The 18,874-nt window shown below is 42.0% G+C and overlaps 1 protein-coding gene across 1 annotated transcript in view; it reads left to right on the forward strand.

Annotated features, from left to right (window-relative positions):
• PTGFRN (prostaglandin F2 receptor inhibitor) overlaps positions 1-18,874 on the forward strand; it is an 86,512-nt gene that overhangs the window by 13,999 nt on the left and 53,639 nt on the right. Inside the window, exon 2 of the mRNA XM_043999517.1 lies at positions 15,250-15,618. Within this exon, the coding sequence (XP_043855452.1) occupies positions 15,250-15,618 (369 nt within the window). The remainder of the gene's footprint in view (positions 1-15,249; positions 15,619-18,874) is intronic.

Genomic DNA, 18,874 nt, shown 5'->3' on the forward strand with positions numbered 1-18,874 from the left:
CTTATTTATTAGCAGATGATGCAGTCCATCATTTTGAATCGAGGAATCTGTAGAGTTTAAAGTAAAAAACACAGTGGCTAGTACTGTGCCTTGCACATAGTAGGTGCGCAGTAAATATTTGCTGAGTTAAGTACTCACACAGCTATGATTCCCAGATGGGAGTGAATCTTTTTATTCCTATTACTGTGCTCAAGGCCAAAACACACTCTTAATCTTTCCCCCTCCTCTTCAGCCTCCTGAAGGTTTTCATTATCATCATTCCTTAGGGAAAATTCTCAAGATAGAGGACACCACATTAGGCCCTCTGGGAAATTATAAAGGAAGTGGGGACAGAGTCCATCCTAGAAGCCTATCAGTGTATAGACACATAGTCATGAGTGCTACAGGGTGGGGCACCCGTAACTAGAACAATGGCAGCCTGCTCAAATCTGTCTAGAAAGCTTTTATGTCCCAAGGGGCTTCTGAGCAATGTTTTAAGGGACGCCCTCCCAAAAAGGCACCCACATGGTCTGTCATATAGAAGAGGAGGGCTATCTCAGTGGACAGTCATGGCTAGCCCAGGCCTGCAGAAGCAGGAATAGTTGAACCGTGTCTGGACTGTGTGCTTTTTGGTGATTAGCTGATGTAAGCTGGGAAAGCCAGAGAAGTCCAACAGAAAGAAAAATTAATTATAAGGCTCAGGTCTCATGGGGCATGAATATTAATTAATATCTGAGGATGGGTGATTGGATCAAGAAGAAAAAATGTGAGAGAGATTGGAATCCATTCAAAAGGATGGTGGTATTTTGCTGAGCAACCTGAGCCCATGTGGATGTCCTGCACAGGCCCGTTGGGGAAGTACAGGATGTTATACTGGGATATTAATGTAATGAGGCAGCTGCTAATCCTATTTTTATTTGTCTTTTATTGGAGAATAGCTCATGAAACAATTGCTGATGTTCCCCTGTCAGGTAGTTTAAAGGAACATTTCTTCAAAGGGCTAGCAAGTGATAATCCAGATAGGTAGCTTTTAGAGGAAGGATGGGGATTTTGGGTTGGTTTCCAATGGAAACAATGTTTATATAATTCTGTTGCCTGTTCATCTTTGAGTCCCACCTTAATAACTTGTTGTCCCACAAGCTATTTCAACCAAAAGAGAAGTTTGGGTGCAAAGCTTAGTAATGTGCTTTATAGCTAAAGGAACCAGGCTCCCATATTCTTTCTCTCACTATTTCCCCAATATATTTTGTAACATGTGTCCTTGTAGGACTGTGTAGAGTTTACTAAACTAGGTGCCTGTGGATGGATACAACCCCTCTGTGTTCTCCTGTAGCTCATGGACTAACATTGGATTAGGTTTAACCAACAAGATGAAAAACAGTGCAGGATTTGTACATTGTTTTCTGACCTTAAATCTTAGATAACAGGAAGAATTAGTTAACAGCTGAAGAATTGATTTTAAAAATTAATTGAGGGGGCGGCTAGGTGGCACAGTGGATAAAGCACGGGCCCTGGATTCAGGAGTACCTGAGTTCAAATGCGGCCTCAGACACTTACTAGCTGTGTGACCCTGGGCAAGTCACTTAACCCCCATTGCCCCCCAAAAAAAAAAATTAATTGAAAAAGTTTAGCATTTAAAATAGATCATTGGACACACAGACTGATAACATCCACTTATCCCCCCATCCCATCTGGTAGACTTGAGGGGTTCTTAACCTAGGGTCTAGGAAGTTCTTTTTTTGTAATGTAAATACTATTTTAGTTTTCCAATTACATGTAAAGATAGTTTTCAACATTCATTTTTGTAAGATTTTGAGTTTCAATTTTTTCTCCCTCCTTTTCCTTCCTCGCTCCTGAAGCCAGCAAGCAATCTGATATAGGTTATACATTACAGTCAAGTTAAACATATTTCCACATTAGTCATGTTGTGAGAGAAGAAACAAAACAAAAGGGAAAAACCATGGAAAAAAAAAAACAAATTGAAAATAGTACGCTTTAATCTACATTCAGATTCCAGACTCCATCAGTTCTCTGTCTGGATGTGGAGAACATTTTCCTTCATGAGTCTTAGAATTATGTTGGATCATTGTATTGCTGAGAAGAGCTAAATCAATCATAGCTGATCATCACACAATGTTGTTACTGTGTACAATGTTCTCCTGGTTCTGCTTGCTTTACTCGGCATCAGTTCATGTAAGTTTTTCCAGATTTTTCTGAAATCCACCTACTCATCATTTCTTATAACACAATTGTATTCCATTATATTCATATACACAACTCGTTCAGTCATTCCCCAATTGATGGGGATTCCCCCAATTTCCAATTCTTTGCCACCACAAAAAAATGCAGCTAGAAATATTTTGTGCATGTAGGTTTTTGTTCTTTTTTAATGATCTCTTTGGGATACAGACCTAGTATTGGTATTGCTGATTCAAAGGATATGCACAATTTGATAGCCCTTTGGGCACAGTTCCAAATTGCTCTCCAGAATGATTGGATCATTTCACAACTCCCCCAACAATGCATTAGTGTAGGAACTTCTCTTTTTAAAAAATTGATAATTGCTTTTCAATATAATTATTTCCCTTTGTTATCCTACGTATCCTATATATCATGCCTTTCAAGGCATTATTTTAATAAGGCCTCCATAAGCTACCTCAGACAACCTAAGGGGGCCATGACACAAAAAAAAGTTCAAGAAACTCTGTGAGAACCTTACCCTCTAAGGCACACTTTGTAGGTATCCTGGATATATTTATTTATCAATTGTCTCCTTCAGTAGAATGTAAGAACCTTGAGGCAGGGATTGTTTCTGCTTTTCTTCCTATTCCCAGTGCTTAGCCATGCCTGGAATGTGGCTAAAGAAATGCTTGTTGGCTTTCTGAATGGATGGTTTGGAAGACCATGGCTCCGATTGCCTCTTAGATCAAATCCAAAGTTCAATTGGATAAACTGGATATTCTCTCCCAGCTCTGTGTTCCTACTCTTCCCTCTGGCTAGCAGCTAGCCCTCTCTCCTTCCATATCAGTCTTTCCAGGCACGGCTCAAGACGCTTCTCCATGAAGTCTTCCCTAATCCTTGCCCTATCCCCTTAGTACTTGCGGACGGAGTTAATACCCTACTCTTTGTATTTGCTCAGATATTGTCTTGGCAGTGTTCCTGACTTGATTTTATTTTGTTATGAGAGGCAGCAGGATGTAGTGCAAAGAGCAATGGATTTGGAGTATGGATCATAGATGGGGAGCCAGAGTGCACTTTAAAGTCCAGGCCTCATTATTTTAGGGAAGAATAAATTGAGCCCCAGGTGAATTGAATGACTTGTCCAAGGTCATACAGGAAGGTGTCAATCCACAGTTTATATCTGGCTCAAAGGATCCGATTTAGACTTGGAATGTTAGAGACCATTGAGTTCAAGCCTAGTCTCCATTTTACACATCGAAAAACTGAGATAAATGAGTTTAAGGGATTTGTCCAAGGCAATGCTACTACTAAGTGTCTGAGGCAGAATTTGAATTGAGGTCTTCACACCGAGTCTAATCCCCTACACATTGTGCTACCTCACCATTCTCTATCTAGGGCACCCTCCGAGTCTGTCCCTCTTTCCACTGCGCCATGCTGTTTCTTTGGGTTAATATCTCAGTTTTGTAAGCCATTTCTCCTCTCTGGGCCTCAGTTTACTTATCTGGAAGACGAGGGATTTGTTTTTGTTTTTTGTAGGGCGGTTGGGGTTAAGTGACTTGCCCAGGGTCACATAGCTAGTAAGTGTCAAGCGTCTGAGGTCAGATTTGAACTCAGATCCTCCTGAATCCAGGGCTGGTGCTTTATCCACTGTGCCACCTAGCTGCCCCGAGTCCTTCACTTTTGATCCTAAGAAAGGGATGGGGTTAGAGCATAGAAAAAGAAGGGCTAAGAAGATTTGCCTTGTCACTTAGATGGATTTTCTAATTCCATCTCTTGGCATCCCACGTGGAAGGTGAATGTAACTTCTTTTTCCACCTTCTTTTCTTGCCTGGTAGTTATGGAGGTCCCCAAATACCTTCTTACGGCCTCTTCTCTCAGACCCAGCTTCTTCTTTTAATCTCCTCTCTTCAGTGCCTCCTAAGTTCTCCTTGGTCCTTCTTGTCCCTTCACCGGTCTTCCTAGCTCCAGCACTTATCTCCTTTGGGACAGGTTTATTCCATACCATAGAGCATGCACTTGTTACTCAAGTGACCTTAGGAAGGTCCTTGCCCTTGCCCCAGGCAATTATGTATAGACAATTGGTGCCAATGCCAGACAGTCAGAGGGTCCTTTTGTGCAGCACAAATCTCAATAGTTCTTTCAACAAGAAGAAGCTTCTATTGTGTGCCAGGTGTTGGTCTAGGCCCTAGGGATACATTGCCCTTCTCCCTGCTTTCAAGGAGTTTACAGTCCAGTTAGGAAAGAGATATCACATGCTACCTTCTTGTTTAGGGTTTGCTTGCTTTTTTTTAAATGAATACATTCTGAAATACTAAATGAGGGATAGAAACAATAGCTGCCCCAAGAGTTCAGAGGAGGGGAATGAAATCACTGTGGACTGGAGGTGAAAGAAGGTGCCAGTGAAGGATGTATGTCGGTTCTCATCTCTCCATCTCTCTTCTCCTTTCTTCACCTGATTATATCTGCCTAAGTATTTTCAAAGGTAATAGTGCCATGTCTAGAATAGAAACCATTCAGCAGGAGCCAAAGCTTGCAAGTGGTTGGCTTTGTGGAGCTTCGTTAATGAACTTGATGTTGCTATTCTGGGGGTGTGGGATAATGAGATTGTGTCACTTCACAGAAGTGTTGAGCACCATCCTACCGGAATGATGCTGTGGGTCTCAGCTGAGTTAACTAACTGGAGTTCATTTTGGATGATGTTCTTGGCAAGGAGCTTTTTTTGAACATTGCATTGGGAATTGGGGGCAGGGAAGTGTTTTCCTGAAGTAAACAAGATTGACTAGTTCTCAGCTGGTTGCAGTAGTAAGATCTTGGATGGGGCTGTCTTTCTCTCACCATCACCATCATTCACCTTCCCTGGAATCGCCTGATTTCGTCATTGAGTTGGTTATAGGTTCTTCTCATTGAAGAATTCCCTGTCTCATTAAGGTTACCTGGCACTGTGATGCACACACAATGGCACCTTGCTGAATGAATGTGTGTTGAATGAGGGAAGTGCAGGAATGGGGACCATTCTGGTTGGGGTTCTTAATTGGTAAATGAACCCAGAGTCTTTTGTTTGCTGTTCAATCGTATGTAACGTTGTATAACAGGGTGGCAGCCTGCCAGAGTTCTGCTGAGCTCCTTAGGTTGGCTCACAGCTGTGGACAGCAGAAAGCAACATCCTTAGCCCTGGGTGTCACCTTCGGAGTTAAACCATGCCTGTTAGTGCCACGCTGAAGCCTTCTGTAACAGATAAGTAGCTGACAGTCATATAACACTTAAAGGTTTGCAAGGTACTTTTCCTGGGTCTCATTTGATCCCCCCAATAACCCTATGAAGTAGGTTCTATTATTATTCCCATTTTACAGATGAGTACACTGAAGCTCAAGGAGAAGGGAGTCAGTAAAATGACTTGCTCTTGGTCACTCAACTAATAAGTATCAAGGCAACCTGTCTTTTTTTTTTCAAGGCAGTGAGGGTTAAGTGACTTGCCCAGGGTCACACAGCTAGTAAGTGTCAAGTGTCTGAGGCTGGATTTGAACTCAGATCCTCCTGAATCCAGGGCCAGTGCTTTATCCACTGCCCCCGGCAACCTGTCTTCTTGACTCATAATTGTAGCCCTCCAGACAGAAGTAAAGGGATATAGGAGAATAGAGAAGAAAAAAAACTAGGCATGAGGAATGGAGAGTGGTAGGTTGCTACCAACAGTGGCCTCTCTAATGGTTTAGAGTCATTTTTGCAAAGCCCTCTCAAAGAACAAGGCTGAAGTAGGGACTTGATACATAAGGGACTTGGTGAGTCTCTGTATCATCAAATCTAAGCATAGAGAGTGCTGGAAATGACAAAGTGATGAGGGATACAGGACAACTTCTGGGACCTCTACCAACATGAATGTCATTTGAGTCAATCAAATTACCTTATCCCATACAAAGTAACCAGAAGATGCTACACACTGATTTTAATCAGAAGTAAGACCAAGACTGAGATTTCTCTATTAAATCTCTATTAAATTCAGAGACTTTAGGCCCAGTGAAAAGTCTTCAGTCAATTTAGCTATCCTTTAGAGCTATTGAATGAAGTGAAATGACACCATACAGGAAGTATGTTTGATTAGATGAGGAGACATTCATACCCTGTGAGTTTAGTAAAAAATAGGCCAATTTCTAGTATCTAGCAGCTTAGGAGGGAAGCATTCCAGCCAAGCTCCTGAGAAGAAATTACTTTAGGGGATGGGAGAAGAACCCTGCCTTTGGACTCAATCTTAGTCTTGATCTCTCGTCTCTGTCTCTCTGTCTGTGAGTGTGTCTCCATATCTCTCTGTCTCTGTCACTCTGTCTGTGTCTCTGTCTCTCTGTGTCTGTATCTCCATATCTCTCTGTCTGTGTCTGTCTCTCGTCACCCCCTGCCTCTAATAGAGGAGGACCTTGTGATCTTGAAAGGATATACTGGATCCAATGAGGAAAAGCAGATTCAGGGAACCCAGCAGAGAACCCGAGGGGACTATACCTAATGACTTCTAGGAGTTAGGAGATTTTTTTCAAATACATTTTTGCTGTACGTGCCCTTTCAGCTTAAATCCACCTTCCCCTGGACTCTGTAAATGATAAGAGTGTGTGTCACAGGCAGGATGATGGTAGAGGGGGGTGTGTTGTACTTATTGTTCTTACTATACCATTAACTAAAAACTGATTAGAAATGACTAATGGATAATCAACGGATCATCAATAGGGAAAGCACATTGGTGAACTATAGCAGTAGAAAACTATTTCCTACCCCACCTAGGTTATTTCTAGAATCCAGAGGGGAGGAAATAGCAGCTGTGCTCTGCAGACCCTGCATGGGGCTACAAATGTGGGGTGGGGGTTGTCAGAGTTAGTCCAAGCCATATGCAATATGTTCTTTGTGGATCTGTCTTTCCTCCGCTCCTTTTGACTTCTGGTATGTGACCAGAGGATTGTTTTTGAAGGACAAGATGGTAGTTATTAAGCCTAGATATTCCATCTGTTAATAAATAGTTATTTAGTACCCTCATTGTTCAAATGCCAAATGTACGTTTGCCTAAAAGACTGTTTTATGGAGAACTCACACAAGGCAGGCGCTCACATGGAAGTCAGAAGAAGCGATAGAAGGACACTCAAGGTCTCTCCGAACAACTCAATCAGTTGTGAGACATGGGAGACACTGGCACAGGACTGTCTGGCGTGGTGTGCCCACATCAAAGAAAGTGCTGTGCTGTGTGAGCAGAGCAGAATTTCAGTAGCTCAAAAGAAATGTGAGATGTGAAAATTTAGAGACATGTCCAACAAAAGTTTCATCTGAACTATTTGTGCCCGACCTGTGGAAGAGCCCTCCCAGCTCATATTGGGCTGATCATCCACAGTTGGACATACTGTACATTGACCTGACGTAGTGATGTCATTTTGGAACTCTTTGATTATGAAGGACAGCAGCCAAGTGCCCACAATTTGATAAGTATTATGTTAGATCTTTGGGGGTACATATTAGGCATGAGCCTTAACTCCATATACTTTGAAGTCTTGAATACAGAAGGGACCTCAAAAGGTCATCTCTTCCAGCCCTTGTTATCAAGTAGGACTGCACATAGACATATAATTGGTTATCCTCTTCTTAACATTTACACAAATTCTATCCCGTGGTAGGTAGCAACAGTTCTAAACTACCCTTTACCTGAGTCATCATGTGCCATCTTCTCCCATGCCTTCCCCCTGACTTCTCTTTGTGATGGATGGAGATATTGCCAGGATTTTGGGATGAAACAGAATCTCGGTTTATGAACCATAATCCCATAGGTCATAGAAGAGATTTAAAATATGGGTGTCAACAACTTCAGCTCTTCCATTAATTTCCTGTTGACTTGGCCAAGTGTTTTATTATCCACTCATCTGTAAAATGGACGTTTGGCTATTAAGGTGGTTTTATTAATGATCCAACTTAGATACAAATGACCAAATACAATGACTGGAGATCATGCTACAGATGGACATTGCTATTTAGGTGCTGAGGAGGAACAAGGTTTAAGCTTCTCTGTGTTCCCACCAGTCACCCTTCCTCATTACTTCATGCCCAAACCCAAGAGAGGGAGTGCCTCATGTAACCCGACCTCCTGGGAAAATAATAAAATCTGTCATTATCTCAGAGCCACACCTTGAACCTTGCCATTTCTCAGAACTGTTCTTCCACAAAAGATCTCAAACCCTGAAATTCTCTTCTTTGACTACAATCTCTTACCTTTCCCACTTACTCCTGTTGGACCTTCTTCTTGCTTTCATTAAGTCTTCTCTCTAATTGTTCTTCCCCTCTCTGTCTCTCATCAGTCATCTTCTTGTCTTCTCTTTCCTTAAGAGCCTTCAGTGTCCCCCCCCACATTGTCATGGGCAGCCATTTCAACTCTGCCTTCTTTAGTATCATCTCTTGGCTGCTTCATCTTCCCTGGTTTTCTCCCACTGTGTATTGTCTTTGTTGTGCCAATGTTGATGTAAAGCATAAACAAAAACCAAAATCAAAACTCGAATTAATCTGTGTTCATGGAGACTACCATCAATGGATGTTCAGTAACTTCACCAAGACCCCTATTTTTGCTTTACAAACTTTTTATTTATGGTTCATGTTGATTCCTTATTGAATGATTACCCCCCGCCCCTGCTTTAAGGTCTTCACCTCTACTCTTTGTCTCTTTCATTTGACCTTACCTCCTCCTTTATTGAGGTAGAGGCTATCCAACATGAGAACTCTCAACCTCCTCTCTTCTTCAACACTTCTCTGTATCTTCATTTGTCCTTCTTCCTTCCCTGCTTGCTTAAGAAGTGGCCCTTCTCCTTTCCAAAGCTAACCTTCCTCTTGAGTAATTGATCCCCATCCTTTCCTATATCCTTCAGAATATTGTTCCTTTTAGTCAGCCAGTCCGTCTCTTGCATCTTCAGTCTTTCACTCTCCATATCTTCCTTCTCCACTGCCTACAAATGTACTCATCCCCCCATGAAGAAAATACCTTTTTAGATCCCACTGCCTTCTTTTTGCTGATGAACCTTCTGGAAAGAATAATCTGTATTCACTCCCCTTGCTTCCTTACCACTTGCTCCTGTATCCCTTGCTTTGTTTCTAATCAGATACATTTTTTACTGAAATTGTTCTCTTAAAGGTCATTCATGAGTAGCTAGTCATCAAGACCAGTAGGTTTTAATCAGTATTCATCTTTTCTGGCCGGTCTGCTTCATTAGATGATGCTGACCACTTCTGCCTCCTTGAGATTCTTTCCTCCACTGGGCAATAGCATTCTTTTGTTTCTCCTACCTCTCTGGTCTCCTGTTCTGAATCTTCTTCAGACTCTTAAATATAAATGTTCCCCAGGGTTTTGTTCTTGGTTCTCTTCTCTCCTTATACTCTGTCCCTCAGCAATCTCATTTATTAATCAACCAGGAAACATATATTAAGTAAGCCCTGTGTACCGGGCATTGTCCTAATTGTAGGGGATTAAAAAAAGAAGCAAAACCATTCCCTTCCCTCAATAAGCTTTTCAGCTCTTCTATAGATCACTCCCCACTTTGTATCCTTAGAACAATTTCTCTTGAGTTCAAGATTCGAATTTCTAGCTCCCCACTGGCTACTTCTACCTGGATGTCTCACTAACATCTTAGACTCTGTCTCTAAAATGAATTTAATTTCTCTATGGGCCTCTGTCCTGCCATTCCTTTTCAAAACAAATTACCAAGAAAAAAATCCCAGTTCTTACCAGCTCTTCTATTTTTATTTACACTACCACCATCCTTCTAGTCCCCGAGCCGGGAAATCTTGACTTCATATTTGATTCTTCTCTTTTCTTTGACTCTCACACCTACTCAGTTGCTAAAGTACATTGAGAGTATTTTAAAAAATGCTTCTGCTGTAATATTATCCTTAGCTATTCTCATTTTCCCCATCTGAGTTCAGGCCCTTTCTATTTTATTTTTTACTTAAATCATTGCAGTACAATTTCCCTTCCTTAGATTAATCTTCCTAAAGCACATTTCTGATCTGGTCATTCTCATACATAAGAATCTTCAGGGACACTCAATTGCCTGGCATTCAAAGCCTTGCTTGAGCTGTTTCTAATTTTCCTTTTCAGTCTTATCTCCTCTTACTTCATTTCCCACATATTATCCTTTAGCCAAACTATATTACTTTAAGAACATAACCCATGATTTCCTACCTCTGTGCTTTTGTTTGTACTGTTCCTTCTTCCTGAAATTCCCTTCTCTTCCCCATCTTTGCCTGTTGAAATCCTTCTGTTCTTTGTGTCTCATCTCAAAGCCTCCTTTAAGCCTTCCTTCATCCTTCTCTAGCCAGAGGCCTCTTTGCCTTGCATATAAACTCAGCTGCCATGCTTATCACATATATAGATGACAGTGAGTTGGGAGGGGTAGCTACTTAATTTAATTACTTGGGTCAGGATCCAGAAAGAACCCTGGGTCATGACAGCCTAGAATGCTACGCTGAGTCTAATAAGATGAAAATCAGTAGAGATAAATGTAAAGATTTATACTTAGGTTTGAAAAATCAACTTTGAAATGCAGGATAAGGTAGGCAGTATTAGCTGTTTGGTGTGTGTGTGTGTGTGTGTGTGTGTGTGTGTGTGTGTGTGTGTGTGTGTGTGTGTGTGTGTGTGGTGGGGGGGAACCCTGGGGATTTTAATGGGCTATAAACTCAACATGAATCAGGGATGTGATGTGGTAACCAAAAAGGCTAATGTGATCTTGGCCCAAAATGAGAGAGCCATAATTTCCAGCAACAAGGTAGTGATAGCCCTGGACAGACATCTGAAGTTCTGTGTCCAGTTTGGGGCATCACAGATTAAGAAGAACATAGATAAGTTGAAGTGTCTGTCCAGAAGAGGGCAACGAGGATGGCGAACTGCCTCAGGTCCTTATGAGGATCACTTGAAGGAATGAATGAAGAATGCTCAGCCTGGAGAAGAGGAGACTGAGCGGGGAGCTATGAGAACATGCTCTAATATTGGGGGAGGGGGATTAGAGCTTGAAGGGACTTCAGAAGCCACCTAGTGTTAACCCCCCGTTTTATAGATGAGGAAACTGAAGCCAAGGAGGCTGAGTGACTTGCCCAGGTCACACAGCTAGTAAGGTCCTGTTGACTCCAGGGCCAGTGCTCTATCCACAGGGCCACCTAGCTTCTGCTCCATTTCTAACCTGATTGGTTTACCTCTTCTTGGGCAGCCAGGTGACCCTCTGCTTCTGGCCCTCATCACATTGGTCCCAGTCTTGGTGTGAACACCCAATTGGCTTTAGCACTATTTCAGCTTGGAGTTCCCAAGTGCATGCAATCCACCAGTCTCAGTCTCCCCAGTAACAGGGAGGTCAGACATGTTATACCACACTTAGCTATAGCATCTAGAGAGAACTGAATGGGAATAAAAGAGGAGTACACTTTTTTCTCAGAGGTTCATGGTACCTTTATATAACATAGAATTTTCAAAAAAGATCATAGAATCTTAGAGATAATTCAGTCCTACACCGTCATTTCACAGATGAGAAAATGAAGGCCCAGAGAAATGCAGCGATTTGCCCAAGATCACACAGCCAGCTAAGTTAGCAGAGCTGGGGTCTCTTCTCTCTAATGTAGAAAGAACACTAGATTAAGAGGTAGGAGAAACTGCAGGATCTGACCTTAGGCATGGGTCACTTGGGTACTTCCTCTCCTGAATTCATTAGCATTAGGGAACCTGCATTTTTTAGTGGTTACCATATTCTAAATCTCATTCTTTTCACACATTTTATCTTGTCTGCTGTGGGTATTGTAAAGCCTTTTGAAGTCTGAGGTTTTCTTTTATTCATCTTCCTGTCCTCCCACAGTTCTTCTTGCACAATAGAAACAAAGTCAATCTTTCAATAAGAAATTTAGTCATAATTCTAAATGAAGTCTAAGCTGGACTTTTTTTTTTCTTTCCCCTGGATGGGCTGTGATCTAACTGCTGGTACATACCTCAAATGATTTAGAAATGGAAAACTAGCTTGCTGCTTGTATGGAGAGGCTTAATGGGATAGTAAAACTAGAACAATGATTAAAAATGATTGCCAAGAACTTTTGCAAAGACTATATACTGTGTATATACTGAATAAGAGTTACACTGATGATAGTGGAAATAAAAAATATATTTCTAAGAGAGTTATGGAAGGCAGATAAATGATTTAAGATTTCTTGACTTCATGTGATTTCCCTTGTTTGCTGTGGCTGAATATTAAAATTACTGTTGTATCAGTAGTTCTTTGCCTTGGAACAAGATGTCTAATGCTTTTCCTTCCCAAGGACAAGTTTTGTTGTTGTGCTTCAGTTATGTCCAACTCTTTGTGACCCCATTTGGGGTTTTCTTGGCAAAGATAATGGAGTAGTTTGCCATTTCCTTCTCCAACTTATTTTACACTTGAGAAAACTGAAGCAAAGAGGGTGAAGTGACTTGCCCAGGGTCACACAGCTAATAAGTATCTGGGACCAGATTTGAACTCAGGAAGATGAGTCTTCCTGACTCCAGGCCCAGCACCTTATACACTGTGCAACCTAGCTGCCCAAGGGAGGTTGGGAGTGGTTAGTTACCTGATTATGCATTTCAGAGGTATAGGAAATACCCACAGGCAGCCTACTGACCTTAATGCTCAGTCCCAATAATTACAAGATGACAGATTTAAAGCTAGAAGGTATCTTAAAGGCTATTGAGTCCAACCTTCTCATTTTACAAATGAGTAAATTGAGGTTCAAAGAGAAATTATGTGACTTTCCCAGGGTCACACAGCTTGTGAGTATCCAAGGCAGGATCTGAGTTTACTTCAAGCCTACAACTACACTCACAATGCCACCTTGCTGCCTCACTGACATGAATACTCCCCAAGTCACTGATATCTAGTTGAAGGGGACACATCTTTGTATTTACCTTTAGAGATTAAGTCTAATTTGTGTGGGAATTCATAACAATTTAGATGGAACACCAGTCCCAGGAAATTCCCAGACCTGCAACCATCTCTGGTGCTGGGCCAGGTACAGCCTCTGATTTGTGCTGAAGGTATCTAGAAACCCCAGGTACTCAAGTCTGCTCTATAGCTGGCAATTGGTGTTCTTGAAGGTTCCCAATACCAAGGGAATTTCAGATTTGTTCCTCCCTGTGTCTGCTTGTTTCAGGCTATGCGTAAAGGAGTATATATTCATAGGAAGTGGTAATATTAATGAAGTGGATAAAAGCTTTGCCTCACTTTCCCTTGTCTTGCCTTCCCTTGCCTCCCTGCCCAGCACTCCACCTAAACCCATGATTATCAAGGACTTTCAAAGATTTGCCAGTAGAAATGAATGGTTAGAACTGGGAATATAGGCAGCTTGCCTTTTATCATTACTTCTAGATTAGGGAGTCAGAATGGACAATTAAAACACAGTAGAATCATCATATTTTTGACATTAACTGTAAAACACACCAGGGAACCATTGCTTAATCATTTTATTATTAGATATAGCTCTCAAGTTAAAAACTGTCATAAGTCAAAGAAAATCATGTCCTGATTAGCCTCAGGAAAGTGCTCTAGAAAAGAGGAGAGGTGAAAAGGGGTGGGGCAAAGAGGGATAAATAATTGATGAACTGAATCCCTTCCTTTTGGGTAAAGTCTAAAAGAATGACAGTGTATTAGAGAGTAACTGAAACTGGAAGAGGAAAAAAAAAAACCCAAAGCTTTCCCAAAGGGTACACTTAAGATCCTTTCTTTGTTAATCTTAGCAAACTGAGCACGTGGAATTCACTAATTGGAGTGGACATTACTCAGTGTGATTCTTAAACCTTGACGAAATGATACTTGAAAATATTTCTTCCTTACATTACAGATTGTGGTAGTTTTTATCTTGTGAATGAATGAATAAACGAAAAAGCATATATTAAGTGCTTGCTAGGTAGCTTAGTAGATAAGAGTACAGGACCTGGAGTAAGGAACATCTGGGGTCAAACCTGAATTAGTAGGGCAGCTAGATGGCACAGTGGATAAAGCACCAGCCCTGGATTCAGGAGGACCTGAGTTCAAATCCAACCTCAGGCACTTGACACTTACTAGCTGTGTGACCCTGGGCAAGTCACTTAACCCTCATTGGCCTGCAAAAAAAAAAAAGTTACTCTTCTAAAAATGTTAGGGGCAGCTAGGTGGCACAGTGGATAAGGCACCAACCTTGGATTCAGGAGGTCCTGAGTTCAAACCCAGCTTCAGACACTTACTAGCTGTGTGACCCTGGGCAAGTCACTTAACCCCCATTGCCCTGAAAAGAAAAAAAGGGGAAAAAAAACAGAACTAGCTATGTGATAAATAACTTAACCCTATTTGCCTCAGTTTCCTCATCTGTAAAATGAGCTGGAGAAGAAAATGATAAACTACTCCAATGTCTCTGCCAAGAAAACCCCAAATGGGGTCATGAAGAGTTGAACATGACTGAAAAGGACTGAAATGTGTGTTGTTGTTTTCTTAAAGCACTGGGCTAACCACTAGGTTACAAATAGAAAAGTAAGGCAACTTCTGATCTCAAGGAGTTCCCATTATAATGAGGAAGACAACCCATACGTAAGATATTAGTCAGATGGAAAGGTCTTATGTTCCTTAGGGTGCAGAGGCAAAGCAGATGGGCAGGTCTTTTGTTTAATTTATTTCCACTTGTAAAATCCAATGTTTCCAATGTTGAGTCATTGATGTCAAGAAGCTGTTAACAGTGAACGGGAGCAGTTGCCAGGCTGTATCTCCACAGTGTGATGACTCCAGGCCCTGGACAAGAAGCATCATTATTCCAAAGGCTTGTAGAATGTGGGTGGAGGGGGGCAGCTAGGTGGCGCAGTGGATAGAGCACTGGCCCTGGATTCAGGAGGACCTGAGTTCAAATCCGGCTTCAGACACTTAACCCTTACTAGCTGTGTGACCATGGGCAAGTCACTTAACCCCAATTGCCTCACCAAAAAAAAAAAAAAATGTGGGTGGAGGGATCTTTCTGTGGTTCGGAGGCACAAGAACCTCCAAATGCTCATCTTCTCTATCCCTGGGGTGCCTCAATGATTGAAGCTCCGTCTTTCCTTCCCTCTCATTGCAGCCATTTGCCAGGGGCGCATCGTGAAGATCCCCACCAGGGACCTTGTCCGAGTGGAGGGTACGGAGTTGGTCATTCCCTGCAATGTCAGTGACTACGATGGCCCCAGCGAGCAGAACTTTGATTGGAGCTTCTCTTCTTTGGGGACTAGTTTTGTGGAGATAGTGAGCACATGGGAGGCAGCTTTCACAGCCCAGCCATATAGGGAGCGGTTGCAGAAAGGAGAGATCCAGCTGAGACGGCTCGGCAATGACGCAGTAGAACTCCGCATTAAGAACCTCCAGGCCACTGACCAAGGGCAGTACAAATGTTCCACCCCCAGCACGGATGCCACTGTCCAGGGCAACTACGATGACACAGTGCAAGTAAGAGGTACGTTCTTTAGAGGGGGATTCCCACTGGGAGCCTTAGCTTCTTTTTTGTTGTTGTTTCTATTCATTCATTCATTCATTCATTCATTCATTCATTCATTCATTCATTCATTCATTCATTCATTTATTTGTAACTTTTCCCAAGTTACATATATAAACAAATTTTCACATTGATTTTTAATACTTTGTGTTCCAAATTCTCTTCCTCCCTCCCTCCTCACCCCCGCTTAAGAACTCAAGCAATTCAATATAAGTTATACATGTGTAGTCATACAAAACATTTCCACATTATTCAGGTTTTGAAAGAAAAAAGACAAAAACCCTTTTTTTGGGGGGAGCGAGGCAATGAGGGTTAAGTGACTTGCCCAGGGTCACATAGCTATGTGTCTTAGGCCAGATTTAAACTCAGGTCTTCCTGAATCCAGGGCTGGTGCTTTATCCATTACACCACCTAGCTCCTGCCCCCCCCCCCCCAAAAAAAAAAACCTTTAGAAAGAGGAAATAACAAAAGAATTATTCTTCAATCTGTATTCAGATACCATCAGTTCTTTCTCTGTAAATAGATTGCATTTTGCAGAAGTCCTTCTGATAGCATCCTGCTCATCTTTTCTTACAGTATAATAGTATTCCATCCTAATCTCGTCCCACAATTTATTCAGCCATTCTCCAAATGATGGGCAACACCCCACTTTCTAATTCGACTTTTTTTTTAGTCTCTTAGGATACCAACCTAGTAGTAGTTTTGCTAGGTTGAAGAGGATGCATGGTTTTATAGGCCTTTGGCCCTAGTTCCAAATTGCTCTACAGAATGTTTGAATGAGTTTACAAGTTTACTAAGAGTATATTAATATGTCTCATTTTCTCCATATCCCCCACGACATCTGTCATTTTTCTCTGTTGTCCTGTTATCCAATCCAATAGGTATAAGGTAGTACCTAGAATTGTTTTGACCTGAATCTCTCCAATCAAGAGTGAGTTAGAGGGGCAGCTAGGTGGCGCAGTGGATAGAGCACCGGCCCTGAACTCAGGAGTACCTGAGTTCAAATCCGGCCTCAGACATTTAACACTTACTAGCTGTGTGACCCTGGGCAAGTCACTTAACCCCAATTGCCTCACTAAAAAAAAAAAAAAAGAGTGAGTTAGAGCATTTTTTTTCACATAGCTATAGGTGGGGGAGCCTTAGTTTCTTGTTCTCTCCAACTCTGCTGCCTTCACCAGGAACTTGAAGCTTAATCCCTGGGGGTCCTACTTCCCTCATTTTTAAAAAGGGAATGAGAAGATTTTGAAGAGGTCATGTGATGCCCTGGATAAAGTACTGGGTCTGCAGTCAGCAAGGGTGAGGGTCAGATCCTGCCTCAGTTGCTGTGTGACCCTGGACCTGGGCCTCAGGGTCGCCAAAAGGAGTCAAAGAAATTAGTTCTCTATGTGGCCCATAAAGGGATGTGGGGGGCAGACTCAAATGATCCCTCAAGGTCTTGATGACACATCATCTGACCACATATATATTATACTCTATTGTCATTGAAATAGATTTATGGTAGTTTACTGGGCCTGGAGTCGGGAAGACCTGAGTTCAAATTTAGCCTCAGGGGGCAGCTAGATGGCGAAGTGGATAGAGCACCGGCCCTGAAGTCAGGAGTACCTGAGTTCAAATCCGGCCTCAGAGACTTAACACTTACTAGCTGTGTGACCCTGGGCAAGTCACTTAACCCCAATTGCCTCACTAAAAAAAAATAAAAATAAAAATAAACAAAACAAATTTAGCCTCAGACACTTACTAGTTGAATGGCCCTGGGTAAGTCACTTAACCCTGCTTGCCTCAGTTTCCTCATCTGTAAAATGAACTGGAGAAGGAAATAACAAAACTGCAAAAAACCCCAAATGGAGTCACAAAGAGTCAGACACAACGAAGAAACAACTGACCAATAACAAAGCATTTATATAGCATTGACTATGTCCCAGCCACTGTCTAAGCACTTTATGAATATGATCTCATTTGATTCTCATGACAGTCCTGGGAAGTAGGTCCTATTATTATCTCCATTTTACAGCTAAGGGAACTGAGGCAAACAGAAGTTAAGTGATTTGTTCAAGGTCACATAGCTTGTGTCTGATGCCAAATTTGAACTCAGATCTTCTTGATTCCAGGCCATGTGTTTTAGCCCTTGCAACACCCAGCTGGCTCTCAAATAAGCATAATAATTAAAAGATAAAGAGAGATAGCAGCCTGGCTGGTCAATAAACATTTATTAGTCACCTACTATGTGCTATACTTGGTGCTAAAGGAGAAACAAATAAGTACAAACAAGCTGGATACATGATAAATTGGAGATAATGAATAGAAGGCATAGAACTGAAGGGGGGTGGGAAAGATTCCCAGAGTAGAGAGGAAGACTTGGAAGGGGTGCATTTTAGTTCATTGGAAGAGGTGGACTTTGAAGATGAAAACACCCATGTCCACCAACACCCAAAGTTCAAATTGGATGCAGGTAAGTGGATTGGGTAACACGAATGGCTCAAGGTGGAGGAACCATTACATACTTGCACCTCCTCCCACCTACATGGAAAAGCCCATAAGGAAGCCTTGTAAATAGGTTAAAATAAGTCATATTCCTGAAAAATCAAACCCAGGTGTCTGATCAGCCAATCAGAACAGTTTTTGTGTTGGAATCACATTGTTGGAAGAGAACCAGGAGCAGTCTGGACCTCCTCCTTCCTGAGCTGTGGAACTCCTCCTTTTCATCCCCCCAGCCCTGAAAAGGAGCCAGAAGATTTTGTGTGTGTGTGTGTGTGTGTGTGTGTGTGTGTATGTACGGAGAGAGAGGAAGAGAGAAAAAAGGGGGGAGGAGGAAGGGAGAGAGTGGGAAGAAGAGAGAAAGAAGGAGGGAGGGATAGAGGGAAGGATGGCGTGACAGACATTATAACAGAACTGTGGTATTTGTTATACAGAAATACATTACTCAGTGGTCACTCAGGTCACTCAGCTAACATCTATTAAGTGCCTGCTGTGTGTCTGATACTCTGATAGGTGACAGGGATATAAAAACCAAAGGCAGAGAATTCCCGCCCTCAAGGACCTTACGTTCTACCGGGACAGTGCTGTTCTGTGAAGGGGAGCAGAGAATTCTCAGTGGTTGACTTTAGAACAGGTCCTTTTCCCCAACCCTGTTAGGTTTCGAGGCAGGATTAAGAGGGAGCACAATGCTAAGCTCAGGATTGGGGGCTCTCCTAATCCTCTCTCCTGTGGTTTCATTCTA

The sequence above is a fragment of the Dromiciops gliroides genome, chromosome 4 (assembly GCF_019393635.1).
Source record: "Dromiciops gliroides isolate mDroGli1 chromosome 4, mDroGli1.pri, whole genome shotgun sequence".
Lineage (NCBI taxonomy): Eukaryota > Metazoa > Chordata > Mammalia > Microbiotheria > Microbiotheriidae > Dromiciops > Dromiciops gliroides.